This window comes from Hylobates moloch, unplaced genomic scaffold (genome assembly GCF_009828535.3).
Source record: "Hylobates moloch isolate HMO894 unplaced genomic scaffold, HMol_V3 SCAFFOLD_4, whole genome shotgun sequence".
NCBI lineage: Eukaryota > Metazoa > Chordata > Mammalia > Primates > Hylobatidae > Hylobates > Hylobates moloch.
In genome coordinates this window covers 107828795-107846528 of record NW_026652279.1, presented here as the reverse complement: position 1 = coordinate 107846528, position 17734 = coordinate 107828795, and the positions used below count along the sequence as shown (strand labels likewise).

The window sequence follows — 17734 nt, the reverse complement described above, 5'->3', positions numbered from 1 at the left end:
ACTGGCAGCTGAATGGTTGTAAAGTCTAATGCTCATGCCTTTATACAAACATTTCATTTTCACCATCCATGCTTTTCCTTCTCATGACTTTCTGCAGTCTCATGATCACTATTTTGGATATGGTACAATAGTAGTTTAAAGCTCCTAGTGCCAGAATGGGAGCAAGACAAAAAAAAAACAAAAAAAAACCAAAACCAATAGTAAGAGCATTCTTGTAATTGATAAGCAAGCCTATAGTTTCATAAAACCAATTTCCTAACCAAATGCTCCATTCATGAATATTCATGGATAAGAATAAACAGGAGTAGGGTTTCACAGCAGAGCCTTCGCCAATGTGAAAGCCACTGTCTTGTGCTTTACCATTCAGGTCACCTGCCAAATGATTCCTCTAGAGTGAGTATCAGCATATTACAGTTTCTGAGCCAGATCTGCCCTGTTGTCTGCTTTTCTAAATAAAGTTTTATTGAAACACAGCCTATTCATTTGCATCTTGTCTATAGCTGCTTCCCTGCTATAACAGCAGAGTTGCATAGTTGCAACAAAGCCTAAGATGTTTACCATCTAGTCTTTTGCAAAAAAAGTTAATGAACATCTGCTCCAGACAGGTGCTTTTCTCAGATCAGGTTCCGTTAGTTTCCTTGGGCTGCCACAACAAAGTACTGCACAAACCGGGCAGCAGAAGTTTCTTCTCTCACAGTTATAGGAGCTAGAGGTTTGCAATCAAGATGTTGGCAGGATTGGATTCTTCTGAGGGAGAATCTGCCCCATGCCAATCTCTGCCTCCATCTTCACATGGCATTCTTCCTGCGTGTCTGTGACATCACACGGCTGTCTTCCCCCTTTGTGTTTCTCTGTGACACTTCTTTTCTTAGAAAGACACCAGTCCTACTGGATTAAGGTCCCACCCAACTCCAGCATGACCTCGTCTTAACTACTTACATTTGCAGCAACCCTCTTTCCCACTAGGGTCACACTCTGAGGTGCTGGTGGTTAAGACTTCAGCATATGAATTTCGAAGAGACACAATTCAGCTCATACCACAGGTCTGGAAGTTACAAGTATCTGGTGCCCGACATCCCTGCTTTATAATCCCAACAGACCCCTTCTCTCTGTTCCCAGTTTGGGAAAGTGGGAACCTGCGCTCCCGGGATGCCGAAGTTTAACACAATCTAATGGAGACAAATAAATAATTAAACTAAAATTACAATATATTGTGATGAGAGGTGTGGAAGGGACAGTATGAGGCATCCCTGAAGGGATAGGAAGGGGACTAGAGCTCTTTGGAGCAAATAGCAGCTCAGCTGAGCTCAACTGAAAAGACGAGTAAGAAGGAAGTAGACAGGTGAAGGAGAGAGGAAGAATGTTCCAGGCAGAAGGAAAAACACATATGAAGACCCAGAAATTGTAAGAAGCCTTCAGCCCAGATGTTCAAGGGGAGTGTGATTAGGTTTAAGAAACTTGCCAAGGCCATACGGTTTTTCAGTTGTGCAGCTGAGAGTCAAAGTCCAACTTCAGAGCCCAGACTCCTAAGCACTCTGTGAGGGCGAGATACAAAATTACTTAGAAAAAGGGGTGAAAGAAATTACACAAAATGCGAAGAATGGTTATGTCATGATGGCAAGGTTGTGTGTGATTTTGTTTGAAGCTCCCTTCTAATTTTCAGACAGTTTTCCCTCTGTGTTTTATAATGGGGAAAAATAATTCTACTTCATTAATAATTAATATGGAAGAAGTTATTGAGAGATAGACGAGGAGAAAAAATGGGACTACTGATGCCTGATGCTCTTAATTTAATTTGATCAATAAAGTAAAAGTAAAGTAATTTTAGGAGAGCAGAAGGTAGTAAATGTGGGCTTGGGGAGAGTGAAGAGCGTCTGGTGTAACCATAGTAAGAGGTCACTAGATAACAAACGAGGTGAATAAAAGAACTGCCAGGTAGTGTGGGCTCATTTGAAAATAAATTACAATTAATAAAATCTATCTTCATATATCTACAAATACAGCAAAAATGTTCTGATGCAGCTATTATCATTCTATGTGAAAATATGGAATATAAATCTCTGGCTACTCTATATTATAGTACCATAAATAAGTACAAATATATGTGGGCAAGAATTGGAATGGAACAAAGAATTAAAAAATTGATTTGTAAGGCCGGGATTTTTCTTTTTTTGAGACGGAGTCTCACTTTGTTGCCCAGGCTGGACTACAGTGGCACGATCTTGGCTCACTGCAGCCTCCGCCTCCCGGGTTCAAGAGATTCTCCTGCCTCAGCCTCCTGAGTAGCTGGGACTACAGGCGCCCGCCACCATGCCTGGCTAATTTTTTGTATTTTTAGTAGAGATGGGGTTTCACCATGTTAGCCAGGATGGTCTCGATCTCCTGACCTCGTGATCCACCCTCCTCAGCCACCCAAAGTGTTGGGATGACAGGCGTGAGCCACCGCGCCCGGCCAAGGTCAGGATATTATACATTTTTCCTCTTTTGTTCCTTGTAAAAATGTTAGTGTAGTTGAAATGTAGTCTGCAATCTTTTCCTAGCACACATTTTTTATTCAGTTCTGTGACTCTTTCTGCCATGCTGCTATGTAGCCCAAGAGAATACTCCTGGTGTGAGTATCAAAAGTGGCAGCATGTGCTGTAGTGGCTCATACCTGTAATCCCAGTGCTTTGGGAGGCTGAGGCAAGAGGTTCTCTTGAGGCCAGGAGTTCAAGCCCAGCCTCGGCAACATAGTGAGACCCGTCTCTACAGAAAAAAAACTTAACTTAAAAAAAAAGGCAGGAGCTGAAGAGGTCTCCAAGGGCAAATAATACACTTGATAATGATCACGAGACTAGCCAGCAAGTCTGATGCTTTGTCAGAAGCTTTGGTTGAGCCAAAATTTGTCCACAAAAGTGTGAGGATGCTGGTAACTGACTCCAGCCACTGCAGGACTGAGTTCTGTCCTGACTATGGAGCGACTGTGACTGTGACCCTCCAGGGTTCCATTCGTGCTGTGTTTCTCAGGCTCTCCTTATTTTTCCTTTTTTCTCCCTTTTAGGTATGCCATCTCTATGGCCCGAAAAATTGGAGCAAGAGTGTATGCCTTGCCAGAAGACCTGGTTGAAGTGAACCCCAAAATGGTCATGACCGTGTTTGCCTGCCTCATGGGGAAAGGAATGAAGAGGGTGTGAGGCCCAATGGGACCGGGTGAGAGGCGGTGCACTCACTCCTGACTGCCCGGCACAGATGCTCCCGGGATGATTCGAGCCATTCCAAAGTTCAACTTGGTGACACTCTATAAGATTCCAAAAAGCACATGCTAGTGCAGCCAAGTAGCCTCTCATATATTTAACAAAAAGCGCTTCATTCTTTGCAGGAGGCGCAACCTCCTATATATAGGTTTCTATTCTTGATTTATTTGCTTCTTCGAAAATCTAGAGGAAAAGAAAGAAGTTATTTTCCAGGTACCCTTCTCGCTTTTGCCGTTAGTCGAGGATAGAAGCTGCAGTGGTATTAATTTTGATATAATCTTTCAAACCAGCTTCATGTGGCTTCCCTTTTCTTTGTTCAAGATGAGGGCCAGGAGGGGAATCATCACACCTGCCCTAAACCCTGTTCCTGGAGGTCAGCATTTGATCTGTTGCAAGCCCCTCTTTCTGTCCCCTCTTCCTACCCTGCCTCCCATGACTTTGCTCCTCACACTCTTGGAACCATGCCTTCTAGGGGTCCCATCTCTTCTGGCCATCCTTGTCTCTGGGCCACTCAGAGCTTCTGATAAATCAGTCAAGCTGTTGAAGTCTCAGGAGTCTCTGGTAGCCTGCAGAAGTAAGCCTCATCATCAGAGCCTTTCCTCAAAACTGGAGTCCCAAATGTCATCAAGTTTTGTTTTTTTTTTTCAGCCGCTAAGAACCCCTCTGCTTTTAGCTCTAGAATTTGGGCTTGGAGCAGATCTAACATCTTGAATACGCTGCCCTCTAGAGCCATAACTCTTAATGGAAGGTTGGATCCAAGGAGGGTGTAATGGAGCATCAAGCCACTCGGGGGCAGCATGGAGCTATAACTAAGCATCCTTTAGGGTGCTGCCTCTCCAGGCATTTAGCCCTCACATTAGATCTAGTTACTGTGGTATGGCTAATATCTGTCAACATTTGGAGGCAATCCTACCTTGCTTTTGCTTCTAGAGCTTAGCATATCTGATTGTTGTCAGGCCATATTATCAATGTTTACTTTTTTGGTACTATAAAAGCTTTCTGCCACCCCTAAACTCCAGGGGGGACAATATGTGCCAATGAATAGCACCCCTACTCACATACACACATACCTAGCCAGCTGTCAAGGGTAGAATGAATCTATGCTGGATAAGAAATGGCAGAACTGCGTTATGAAGAGCTAATTTACTGGACAAAGAATTCCAAAGCAAAACCAGAACAGTATGAATATGAGAGCTCTCATAGGTTGAGCAATTTCCCCCTAAACCAACGGAAGGCTAAAAAGCAACAGGCCATTGTGAACCAACGCTAGACTCCCTCTATCATGGTGAAAGGCTCATCGATGAGGTATCTTCTTTAGTGGTGGTATGTAATGGAACTTAGCCATTTTTCAAAGCAATTGAAATGCATTGCTCTGGATCTGTTCCTTGGCAGTGGACTCAGAAAGCCAACATGTGGCTCCTCCCAGCCCATAACCGGTATTTTTGCTGCTTCTGAATGCAAAGTGGTTGGTTTTGACTTCAGATTGAACTTACTGTAGCCTCAGATGATTTCCCCATCCTCCTCCAGGAAGAAAGACTGTTACTGCCTTAATAAAAAATGAAAAGAGAATGATGCTCAAAGTCTTTCCAAATAAAATGTTCCCTTTATTACGTGTCTCTGAATGTTTCCTTTTGAAAGTTTGCTAACAGTGTACTATAAATCATTCATTCATTCATTCCTCCAACATGTTCGAGTGCCTAATATGTGCTAGGCATTCTGCAAGGTTTTAGGAATGTGCCTATGAATTAAACAGGCACTGTGCTCAGCTGATGCCTGTCTTAGGAAAGACAGAAGTTAAACAATTAAAATAACATGTGACAAGTGATAAAAAGAACGGCAGGGTGAGACATGAGTTTATGACAGGAAACAGTCTGAGGAGAAATAGTTTAGCTAAAAACTGAAGAATAAATTTCCATTAGGCAAAGCAGGGAATAAAATTAAAGCTGAGAGCCAAACTCAGAAATACACTAAACTTGTAGGAGTGGAGAGGTGTGATACCTTTCCTCGCCTATCATAAGAGTCACGGCCAATACTATGACAAAAGATGGGTAACAAGAGAAAAGGGTAACAAATTTCTTTCATCAAAGTTTTACATGACATGGGAGCTTTTAGAAATGAAAACCCAAAGATCCAGGGAAGACTGTTCATTTTTATGCTTAGATTTAATGCAGAATGAACGGCCATGCAGAAATGTGATTGGGCAAAAGGCTGTGATCTAAGGCTAATAAATGGACGGGGAAGCCCTGCAAGGCCTGTCTGTTCCGATTCTTCTTGGCTGCAGTCTGTAGCATTTTTTCCTCCAGGGATCAGGGCAGGACCCCCCTGGAACGAGGGTCTTATTACCTACTATCAGGCAAGGTAGGCCAGAGAATTTCTTTACCGTCACTGTCTACACAGAAAGGCAGGGGAAGGTTAGAGTAATTTTTCTAGGATTTTACGGCTTGCTTTGGGGGAAAGGGGTTCTAGTTTCTATGACCCTCCTTGAGAAAGAGGAATTCTGCTTTCTGTGAGTTGCTTCAGGGGAGAAAGAAGGGGAGGAGACGGGGGCAGGAGAAGGTCAGAGAGGGAGACCTTGTTTCTGAAGTTTCCTTGGAGGCTTTCCAGTCTCCTTTAGCTCAAAGTACTCTGCATACCAAAGTGCCACACTTTGGGGTGTCGTTTTTTCTGAGCCCCAACAAACCCAATCATAAACAAAACTCAGACTTAGGGATTGGTGCAAAACAATGTCTAGACTGAGTTGAGGAGGAATCTTTGGGGTTAGCAGTGCCCGAGATCTCCTCTCCAGCTTGGCGGGGCCTTACTTGGGAAGAAGTGGGGGTGCACTGGGGGGATGCAGAGGAGTTCTGCTGCAGCCAACTTCCTCGGTTGGGCTGCTGTGACAGAGAAGCTGACCATCGATTTGGCGTGGCCACACTTTGACCTGCAGAGGAGCCACCCACCCACACAGCAGCTAGGAAGCTGGGCTTTTGTGCCTAAGCTGTGTGTCCGGGCTTTACCAGCAACTTCTTCTTGGAGGTAGCTCCTTCCTGGCCTAAACACTGCTGCACCTTCTATACTTAGGAGGTCACTCTGTTCCCAACATATCAAGAGGCTATAGATATTGTTTCTTTCTATTTGTACTAGACTGCACTGAAATTCCCCTCCTAATCAGCAACCACTGTTACCAATTTCTTTTGTATCCTAGAAATATTCTGTGCACATATCACACCCACACATCTTTTTTATAACAAATACTAGCATACCATAAACATCACTCTTTATTCCATTTTTTTTTTTTTTTACTTAATACCATGTCTTGGATGCTGTTTCATATTGGTACATACAGACCTACTTCAATCTTTCCAACAGCACATGGTCTTCTACTATATAGGCATACCAAACTCCATTTAACCAGTGGCCTCTAAATAGATATTTAAGTTGTTTTAATCTTTTGCCCCAAAAAAAGGCCATAATGGATAATATTATACCCACTTCTTGAGCACAGAATGTTAATTTTAATTCAACAGGTACTTATCAAGTTCCTGCTCTAGCAAAAATATAGCACATTGGGTAGTCAGACATGGATCCTCTTTTTTTTTTTTTTTTTTTTTGAGACCGAGTCTCGCTCTGTTGCCCAGGCTGGAGTGCAGTGGCGTGATCTCGGCTCACTGCAAGCTCCGTCTCCAGGGTTCACGCCATTCTCCTGCCTCAGCCTCCCGAGTAGCTGGGACTACAGGCGCCCGCCACCACGCCCGGCTAATTTTTTTTGTATTTTTAGTAGAGACGGGGTTTCACCGTGTTAACCAGGATGGTCTTGATCTCCTGACCTCGTGATCCACCTGCCTCGGCCTCCCAAAGTGCTGGGATTACAGGCGTGAGTCACTGCGCCCGGCCAATATGGATCCTCTTAAGTTTCCTCAAATTATTTTATTAAAAACCCTAAGCTGGGACAGATGCTCTAGCCAATCCAAACTTCTCTGTTTTATGCCTAAAGAAGCATGTTAACCAGCATGCATGCACACATAAACCATAATAAAAAGCAGAATGTGATCAATGCGATAACAAATTTCTAAATTAAATATCACAGGAGCTCAGGGAAAAAAATAATTCTGAGTAAAGGATCAACCAAAATTTTTGGAAGAATTCAGTTGTGATGAATGAGAAGTGGGCAGGAACAGGGCCTTACTCATGCTGTTGTTCCCTACAGAGCCAGGCACATTTCTAGATTTTTAGTAAGAGTTTCGTAACTTTTAAAAAACTGATTTATATTGGTCATAAACAAATGTTTCCTGAATGTAGGAAATGCTGAACAGAAAGAGATAATTGTGAGAAAAGTTGTGAAATAGACTTACCTGCGGAGTATTTAGAATAGAATGGATTCCTGTCTGGAAATTATGACATTAGGGCTGGTCTGATGCAATGCATTGGATTAAATGACCTTTTAAAGTATCAGTCAACTTAGTGATTTTGTTCACCTAGACTCACATTCACACACACACACACACAAACACACACACACAGCCCTAGTCTGTCCCTGGGAGCACAGTTGTGATCTCCATTGTAAAGACTGGGTAAACTCTTAGCCTGCCTTAGACCAGCCTATTTCAGACTGAGGCTTAATGCACGGAATATTTCCATGTGCTCTCAGTCCTTGGGATGAGCCCTGGGCCCACCTTCCTTACATTTACTATGCCTATTGTCACTGACCTCTGTTCTTTGTCCCACCCAGTGTGCAGATGGGCTTGCAGTAAACGCCAGCAGTGCTATCTTGGTGAACTTGGCATTGTTTTGTCTAGTACATTTCTGCCAATTTCATGATCCAGAAAGCAGAGCTGATGCTCAGAACAAGTTAGAGGCATTGACCGATCCTCTTACGAAATCTAGTCACTTTGACAGTTTCCTAATAAAATTCCTGTAATTAAATTTTAAGCTGTCAAAGAGGGCTCTTACTCAGTATGCTTTCTCCCTGTTTCTGAAAGACAGAGTTTACCAACTGAGCCTGTAAATGAGTGACAAAAAGAAAGCTGTGTAAATGTTCTCTCATGCCTAATATCTAAGTATATTTAATAACCCACCTTAGGTCAGGGACAAAAATAGGTAACCTAGTCAATGCCCAGCATGTTATCATTAACAACTCAGAGACAGGTCAGTAAAATGACAGGAATTTTTTATGTTATTTGGCAAGTTGGAATTGGAGAGTTCCACTTAAACATATATTTTGGTTAATGGAAATCTAATATACATCATTTAGAGAATTAGAACGCACACAAACACTTAATTCTAAAGGTATATGGAAGCAAACATAAAAACTGTTGATTCAGCGGTCATTTCTGGACTTGTCTACACCATGGGTCCACTGTTATAAGTCGCAATGTTCAAACCTCCTTGCTGTAAGTGTAGTGCTCAGACCAGGGGCATCTAGGAGCCGGTTAGAAGTGCTGAATCTCAGCCCTTACCGCAGACATACTGAATCAGAATCTGCATTTTAATAAGATTCCTACGCACATTAAAGTTTGAGAAACGCTGTCCTAGAAGAATAAAGGTCTCGTTAAAAGATCTACAGTTGATGGAAGGCTAAATTAGACTCTTTAAAATTAAATTTACACTTTCTCACTTACACTGGACTCGAGAGAGTGAAATAACTTTCCACGAACGTTTCCCGATCATCAGTATTCACTTGATGTGGCCAGAGGGGCTCTTCCCTCTGTTTGGATACATGCTCCACCACCCAGCTTTGCCCTTTGCTGTGCCCCTTCCCTTGGTTTCCCTCTTCCAGGTGGCACTCGCTCCAAGAAGCTGATCTTCTGGTCCTGCTGGCACCTGCATGGTGTCTCTTGACATGATCTCTTGCCAGCTGCCCAGGGCTGCCTCTTTAATGGATCTGACCCAGTTTGTGCCACGTCACTCAAGTCTTCCCTCTTATCCCTCCACTGCCTGTCAAACTGGCTTTTCTCCCACCATCCCTGGAGCAATCTCTCTATGACCTCCAGTGACAGTTAGGGAACTTATTAAATAGTAAACCATTACTATTCCAAGGCCCTCCAGTGTCTACTCTTAACTCCCAAAGCATGCACTTTGCAATGACCTTCTGGGGTTACAATATCATCATTGTTAACTCTGCCAAATGCCTAATAACAAGGAGAAAGAGGAAAATGTCTTCCAAGTAGGGCGACTATCATATGCAGTGGTCCTGAGGATGAATGAAACTTGATATCTTTGAGGAACTGAAAGCCTGGGATAACTGATGGGAAGCAAGAATGGCCCTATCATAAGAAGCAGGGGGACTTGTAAAAAGCTTAGGAATCACCTGGGGAGCTTATTAAAACACAGTTTCCAGCTATCACCTTGAGACTCAGTGCCTATAGGGCTGGTGAACCCAGCAATCTGCATTTTCCACAAACATCCAAGGAGATTCTGCAGCCTGTGACTTACAGACCATACTTCAAGAGGAACTGGTGTAGACCAGCTCTTCTCAATCCTGACTGCACATTGGAATTATCTCAGGAGCTTTAATCAGTGCTGATGCCTATACTCCTCCCTACAAGAGTCTGATATAATTGATCAGATGTGCAGTCAAGGCAGCTGGGTTTTTTTTTGTTTTTTTTTTTTTTTTTTTTTTTTTTTTTTGAGACGGAGTCTCGCTCTGTCACCCAGGCTGGAGTGCAGTGGCGCGATCTCGGCTCGCTGCAAGCTCCGCCTCCCGGGTTCACGCCATTCTCCTGCCTCAGCCTCTCCGAGTAGCTGGGACTACAGGCGCCCGCCACCACGCCCGGCTAATTTTTTGTATTTTTAGTAGAGACGGGGTTTCACCGTGGTCTCAATCTCCTGACCTCGTGATCCGCCCGCCTCGGCCTCCCAAAGTGCTGGGATTACAAGCGTGAGCCACCGCGCCCGGCCTGGGTTTTTAAAAGATCCCCAGATGACTCCAATGTGCAGCCAGGTTTGAGAAATGTTGGTCTATAGCCTGGAGTACTGAGCCAAAGAGCAGGCACAGGTGGAACATCTTAACAGTTGGGCAGAACAATAAAAGGCACTGTTGATTCAGAAAGTAGGAATGAAGGCATGGACACATTGCACAGGTAAGCTTTGCTTTCTTCACAATTTAGCCATCCAATCAACAGGCATTTGCCTGCCCGGGTACCCGGTAACCCTATTAGTGCCACAGGCCTCAGGCTCAGTCTTGCAAGCCACAGCAAGGTCATTAGTACCTGGGATTGAGTTCTCTGCGTTCAGGCCTCAAATCCCCTTTTTAAATGGCTTCTGGGATGGCCTCATCTTTCCTCCCCCTTAGAAATACAGGAGGCCAGATACCCCAAGACACTGTTTAAATTATAAGACTGGTTCACTTTTCATGAATAAACATGAGAGATAATGTGTGAAGGGGAAAAACATTTACCAATTATGTGTCTTCAAAACCTTCTAAGATTATGCAGCTTTAATGGCTGAATGATTTTGAAAGAAAAACTTGTAAATGGAGCTGCACCTGAACTCATAATAAAAAGGCATCAAATTAATTGACTCTCAGAGCTTCGCTAACAATAAGCCTGACCTGCATATCCAAGTTGTGGCCGGCCAAGGCAAACAGGGCATTTGTCCTTAGTCTCAGGCTGCTCCAGTTTGACAGAAAGTCAAGGCAGGCCACTCCTCACAGGGTAGGCTAATAAGGACAGAGGGTTAGGGCACTTCAAGAAATACTTGCCATATTATTTTTGCTACTCATTCTTCTAAATTGTCTGGAGAACAAGTTAGCTGGGTCCTAGGGTCCACGATTCAATCAGATAGATCGGCCAGAACTAGATGGCCTCTTGAGGTGGTGACTCATCACCTAACTCTCAGAAAGCAGCAGAGGAAGACTAGCTGTTCCCAAGGTCCTGATGAACTAGATGAGCCTCCTGCAGAGAACACAGTAGTCCCTACCAACTCCCTTCCTGGTTTATCTTTTTCATGTGAATTTTAACATATTGAGCACCTGCTTTTGCCAGTTAGTTTAAATGTTACCCCATTCAATCCTCACAACAGCCCTCTGAGGTAGGTTACAGAAGAAGCTGCATTTCCAGAGGCTGAGATTTGCCTGATTACCCAGCTAGGCATGGGATCTGTCGGCTCCAACTTCTGTGTTCTTTTCGCTCCTCAGTAGAGGTGCCAGGATCCACAGAGAGGCTTCTCAAAGAGGGATAAAGAATGAGAAGAAATTTGTCTTTCCCTCCCTTCCTTTCTTCCTTCCTTCCTTGCTTCCTTTCCTCATTCTTTTGTTCTTCCATTCTCTATTGTTACATACAATAAAATTCAACTTTTAAGTGTTAAATCTGAGGAATTTTAGCAGGATACAGTTGTGTACCTACCACCACAATCAAAATATAGAATACTTCCACCACTCCAAAACAATTCCGCTGTACCTTTTCAAAGGTTAATCCTCTTTCACCAGCTCTACTCTCTGGCAAAAACCAACCTATTTTCTGTCTCTGTAGTTTTGCCTTTTGTAGGGTGACATATAGATGGAGCCATACAATATAAATCTTTTAGCACTAGCTAGTTTTATTGGCATCATGCTTTTGAGGTTTTTCCACCTTGTTGCTTGTATCCGTGGTCTTGTCCTTTTCACTCTTGAGTAGCATGTCATTGTATGAATGCACCACAATTTGTTTATCCACTCCCCAATTGATGGTCATTTGGATTGTTTCAAGTTTTTTTTATTGTTATGAATAAAGTTGCCATAAACATTCAGCTTATTGAGCATTCAGCTGCTATGACACTCAGGTCTTTCTGTAGACAAATGTTTTTATATTAGGCAAATATCCAGAAATAGAATTACTGGGATATATGGTAAGTACATGTTTAACTTCATGAGAAATTGCCAGACTGTTTTTCAAAGTGGTTGTACCGTTTTGCAACCCCACAAGCAATATATGGGCATTCGAGTTGCTCCACATTCTCACCATCACTTCGTATTCTCAGACTTTCTCATTTTAGTTATTCCAGGAATGTGTAGTAGCAAATTGTGGTTTTAATTTGCATTTTCCCTAATAGCTAATGATGTTGAACATGTGCTTACTGGCCATTTGTATATTTGGCAAAGTATCTGTATAATCATCTGCATACTTTATATTGGGTTGTCTTCTTATTCTTAATTTATAGGTGTTCTTTACATATTTTGGATAAAAGTCCCTTACCTGACATGTGTTTTGTAATTATTTTCTCCCATCCCATGGCTCATATACTTATTTTCTTAACAGTGTCTTTTAAAGAACAAGATGCTTTTAATGGTGAATTCCAATTTTTCAATTTTTCACCTGTGATTTGTGCTTTTTGTGTCCTACCTAAAAATTCTTTGCCTAACTCAAGGTCACAAAAATTTTCTGTTTTCTTCTAAAAATTTTATTGTTTAGCTCTTACCATTAGATCTGAGATCCATCTTGAATTATTTATAAGGTTTAAAGTATGGCTCCAGATGATTTCTTTTGCACATGGATATCATATGTTTTCAGCACCATTTGCTAAAAGTATCCTTTCCCCCATTGAATTATCTTGATAACATTGTTGAAAATCAGTTAATTTTATTTGTGTGGGTCTATTTCCAGACTCTCTATTCTGTTCCATTGATTGCTATTTCTGGACTCCATTCTCATGCCAATGCCATATTGTCTTAATTATTATAGCTTCATAACCAGAATATTCAAGTGCCTCAACTTAAAAAAATATATTTAGCTACTTTAGGAACTTTGAATTAACTGTTGTGTCAGGAATTTGATTTTACTCTGCTTGGAAGCTAACAAGTTAGCCTATTACTACTGTTTCATGGATGCTGGAAAAAAAAAAACCCTCAAGAATCCTAGGTCTATGGCAAAGAACTCTGTTACCCATGGCATGGTAAGCATTGTGAGCATTATCATCCACATCAGTTTCCCTTGCTCCCCATCCCCAAGACCCATGGGCTGATGTGACATGGGCCCAGATGGATGCCTGTACATGCAATTGCTTGCATTGCAGAAGAGGTACACTGGACTTGGGGAATTCATCTCTTTTATATCAAGCTGTAAGAAAGCCTGTTCTTTGTCCCAGAGTGAAACATTATCTCATACCTCAAAGTGCTCTCTGTAAACACAACTGTAAGAAACAAACATGATAAGAAATGATCAGGGCCTGGTTTCTTAGCCTTCTAAGTAAGATGTGTAGCAAGCAGTACAAGAGACACACGGAGGATGGTTTCCCAAGAAAAATTTAGAATAAGCTTTCAAATTTCTATAAAAATTCTCACTTGAATTTTGACTAGGATTATGTTGAGTCTATAGATCAATGTGGGGAGAATTGTCATCCTAACAAAATTGTCTTCTGATCCATGAAAATGGTGTATTTCTTCTTTTACTTAGATCTTAATTTCTCTCAGCCAGTTTTTCTCTTGTACTTTTAGAAATATTTCCCCTAAAAATTTCACACTTTTGATGGCATTTTAATCTTTATTTTCAATTGATTATTGTTATTATATGACAATACAACCAATCAACTGATTTTTGCATACTGATCTTGTCTCCTGCAAATTTGCTAAACTCATTAGTTCGATCCTAGTAACTTTTTTGGGATATTCCTTGAGATTTTCTATGTAAATGATACTGTCATTTGTGATTAAAAGACAGGTTTACTTATTTCTTTCCAGTCTAGGTGCCTTTTTTTTTCTTGTCATTGTGCACTGGCTAAGATCTTCAATTTAATGTTGAATAGAAGTAGTGAGAGTGGGCACATTTGCTTTGTTAGTGACCTTTCAGAAAAAGCATTTAGCCTCTCACCATTAAGTTTGGTGATGGCTGTAAGCTTTTCATAGATGCTTCCTTTCAGATTGAGGAATTTCCCTACTATTTCTGACTTGCTGAGGGGTTTTATTGTAAATGAATATTGAATTTTGTTAAATGCTTTTAATTCAGATGGGCTTTTAAATTTAATCTGCTAACAGGGTGAATTGCATTAATTGGTTTTTGAATATTAAACAAACATTGCATTCTTGTGAAAAATCTTACTTGACCATAATGTATTATTCTTTTGCTATATTACTAAATTAAATTTGTTAAAATGTTGTTAAGCATTTTTGCATCTATATATATGTGGGACATTAGTTTATAGTTTTCTTATTTAAATGTCTTTATCAAGCTTTGGTGTCATGCCAGGGTAATGTAGACCTCATGAAATGAGTTGAGAAATATTTCCTCTTCTTTCATTTTTTTGAGAAGATTTTGTGTGGAATTTCCTTCCTTCCTTCCTTCCTTCCTTCCTTCGTTCCTTCCTTCCTTCCTTCCTTCCTTCCTTCCTTCCTTCCTTCCTTTCTTCCTTCCTTTCTCTCTCTCTCTCCCCCTCTCTCTCTTTTTTGACAGTCTTATTCTGTCACCCACACTGGAGTGCAGTGGCATGATCTGAGCTCACTGCAACCTCCACCTCCTGGGTTCAAGCAATTCTCCTGCCTCAGCTTCCTGAGTAGCTGGGATTACAGGAGCCCGCCACCACGCCCAGCTAATTTTTGTATTTTTAGTAGAGATGGGGTTTCATCATGTTGGCCAGGCTGGTCTCGAACTCCTGACCTCAGGCGATCCATCCGCCTCGGCCTCCCAAAATGCTTGGATTGCCGATGTGAGCCACTGGGCCCGGCCACATTGTTTCTTTCTTAAATGTCTGGTAAAATTCACCAGAGAAGCCATCTAGTCTGGAATTTATTTGAAAGGAGATCTTAAACTATGAATTCAATTACTCTAATAGATACAGGGCTATTCAGGTTATCTATTTCATCTTGAGTGACCTTTGACAGTTTGAATCATTCAAAGAATTTGTACTTTTCACCTAGGTAATCAAATTTATAAGCATAAATTGTTTATAATATTTTCTTATTGTATTTTAGTGTCTGTAGGATTTGTAGGAATGTTCCTACAAATTCATTCCTGAGGTTGGTAGTGTATATATTATTTCTTTTGTTCTTAATGAGTCTGATCAGAGGCCTATATCAATATTATTGCTATTTTCAAATAACCAGTTTTTTGTTTCATTGGTTGTATCTATAATTCCCTTTTTTCTACTATATTGATTTCTAATCTTATCTTTATTGTTCCCTTACTTGTTTTGGATTTACTTTGCTTGCTTTTTTTTTAAGTTTCTTGAGACAGAAGCTTAGGACATTGGTTTAACATCTACTTTTTAGGTATCTAATCCCATACATTTTTCAATAGGCATTGGTTTAGCTGCATCTCACAAATTTTGATATGTTGTGTTTTAATTTTCAATCAGTTCAAAGTATGTTTTGATTTTTCTAATTATTTTTCATTATGTCCCATGGACTTTAAAAGAATATATTATCTAATTTCTATACCACGATAGAAAAACTGTAATTAACCATAATATATTATGTAGTTTCAAATAGCTAGAAGATAATATTGAAGTTTCCCTATACAAAACATGATAAATGTCTGGAATGACTGATATGCTAATTACCATGAACTGATCACTATACATTATATGTATTCAAACAACACTATGTACTCCACAGATAATACAATTATTTTTCATTGGTTAAAAAATACAATTTTAAAAAATTAAAAATAAAAAATTTCCAAATATTTGGGGATTTTCTATATAATTTTTTGTTTTCTATTTCTAGCTTAATTCCACTGTGGTCAGAGAGCAAGCTTTCTGTAATTTTAATCCTTTTAAATTTCTCAGTTTTTTTGTACATGGCCCAGAATATGATCTGCCTGGGTGAATGTTCCATCTACACTTGAAAAAGTTATGTATTCTGCCATTGCTGGATAGGATGGTCTATTAACGTCAATTAGGTGATACTGGTTCGTAGCGTCCAAACATGCTATATCCTTTCTCATTTTAGGGAAAGTGATGCTATGTAATTTCCATGCCTAGAGCATAAAAGATGAACCTTGCCTGCTAGAACACTTGTTCTTGGAAGCGTCAACCCCTACACGGTTCACATACCTTGAGGTTACCACGCAATGAGGAAGCCTAAATTAGCTCACATGGAGAGGTCTCAAAGCCAGATAAAATGAAAGCGACATCTGACCAATCCCTAGATTCTCTAAGCCCTCTGCTGTTCTGGCTCTGGCTCTGGCCAGCCACTGATCACAAAAATATGGGAGACGTTGAGCCAGAATCATTCACCACCTTATCCTCAAATTTCTGACCCAGAGAAACTGTGAGCGATAAAAGATAATTACTGTTATTTCAAGCCACTACGTTTTAGGTATTACACCATAATTAATAGTAATAGTAGTGACGTATTACACCATAGTAGCAACAGCACCACCACGTTCCTCCTTACTCCGTATAGATAACCTCATCTCTTTCTTAACTAAGAAACTAGAAGTTATCAGCACTAACTTACTCAATGTCCAGACTTCCTCAAGTATAAATATATCTGCCTCTATATGCCTTCATATGCATCTATATGTCCGTCTTTCTCATTCCAGCAAAACAGAGCACCCAGATTCTCTCTTACACCACTTGTCATCACCCAGTCTTCCTTGCAAGCTCATCTTTCTTCACTTGGGCCTTAATTTTCTTGCTCCTCGGAGTTTCCATTTTCTCTTCTCATCTCAAACTCCATACTCTTCCAGGCCCATCTCTTCCTATCCTTCTCTCCTTTCTTAGTTTATAGCATAACCATCTACTCAGCTGCCCATGCCAGAAATCAGGAAACCATCTTTCCTTCACTATATTCCTCATTGTCTATACCCAGTCAATCACAAAGTCCCATCACTGCTAACTCCTTCTTAATTAGTCTCATATCCATGTAGGTCTTTTCATTCATGGAGCTAGTATTTTAGTTTGTTCCACCAATCATCTCTTGCCTGCTTTGTGATCAAAGAATTTAACCTAGAAAATTTTTACAGTTAGGAATTTATTATATTTTTAAATTGTAGCCTTATAGTTTATGATCAAATTTTGCAATAATTTCACAGAAAATTGGGAAAATTATACATACTCTAAAAACTAAGTTCAATACATGTCTATTAATTTAACTTTGTTATTTATGTCACTCAGTTTCTGAATTCTTTGAGTTCATCCATGGAAAGCTCAAGCAAGAGAACAAAGGAAGGAAAGAAAATGAGGTCAGGATTTTTATTCTCCCAGCTCCCTTCCTGCAGAATTAATAAAAACTGCCTGAGGGCTGGGTGCAGTGGCTTATGCCTATAATCCCAGCACTTTGGGAGGCCACGGCAGGAAGATTGCTTGAGCCCAGGATTTTGAGATCAGACTGGGCAACCTGGTGAGAACTTATCTATAAAAATACAGAATTAGCCCGGTATGGTGGTGTGTGCTGAGGGTGCAGTGAGTCATGATCACACCACTGCATGACAGCCTACATGAAGGAGCAAGACCCTGTCTAAAGGAAAAAAAGAACTGCCTGAGTCCTTCAATGGTAAGTCACAGTTCCAGCCAGGCAGCCCTCCCCTGTGGCTCTGTCACCAGTTTCTGGTCACTGATTCTTTTCCTTTCCCTATCTTTCAGTGCCCCATGTTACTATTCTTGGAACACTG

General features: G+C 40.9%; 1 protein-coding gene across 2 annotated transcripts in view; it reads left to right on the top strand.

The window, feature by feature from the left end:
- The window catches only part of LCP1 (lymphocyte cytosolic protein 1), a 73636-nt gene extending 68796 nt beyond the window's left edge, over positions 1 to 4840 (top strand). For both annotated transcript variants that reach the window (XM_058437867.1, XM_032150836.2), the window contains exon 18: positions 3041 to 4840. In XM_058437867.1, the coding sequence (XP_058293850.1) occupies positions 3041 to 3173 (133 nt within the window). In that variant the 3' untranslated portion in view covers positions 3174 to 4840. The remainder of the gene's footprint in view (positions 1 to 3040) is intronic.
- The last annotated feature ends 12894 nt before the right edge of the window (positions 4841 to 17734 follow it).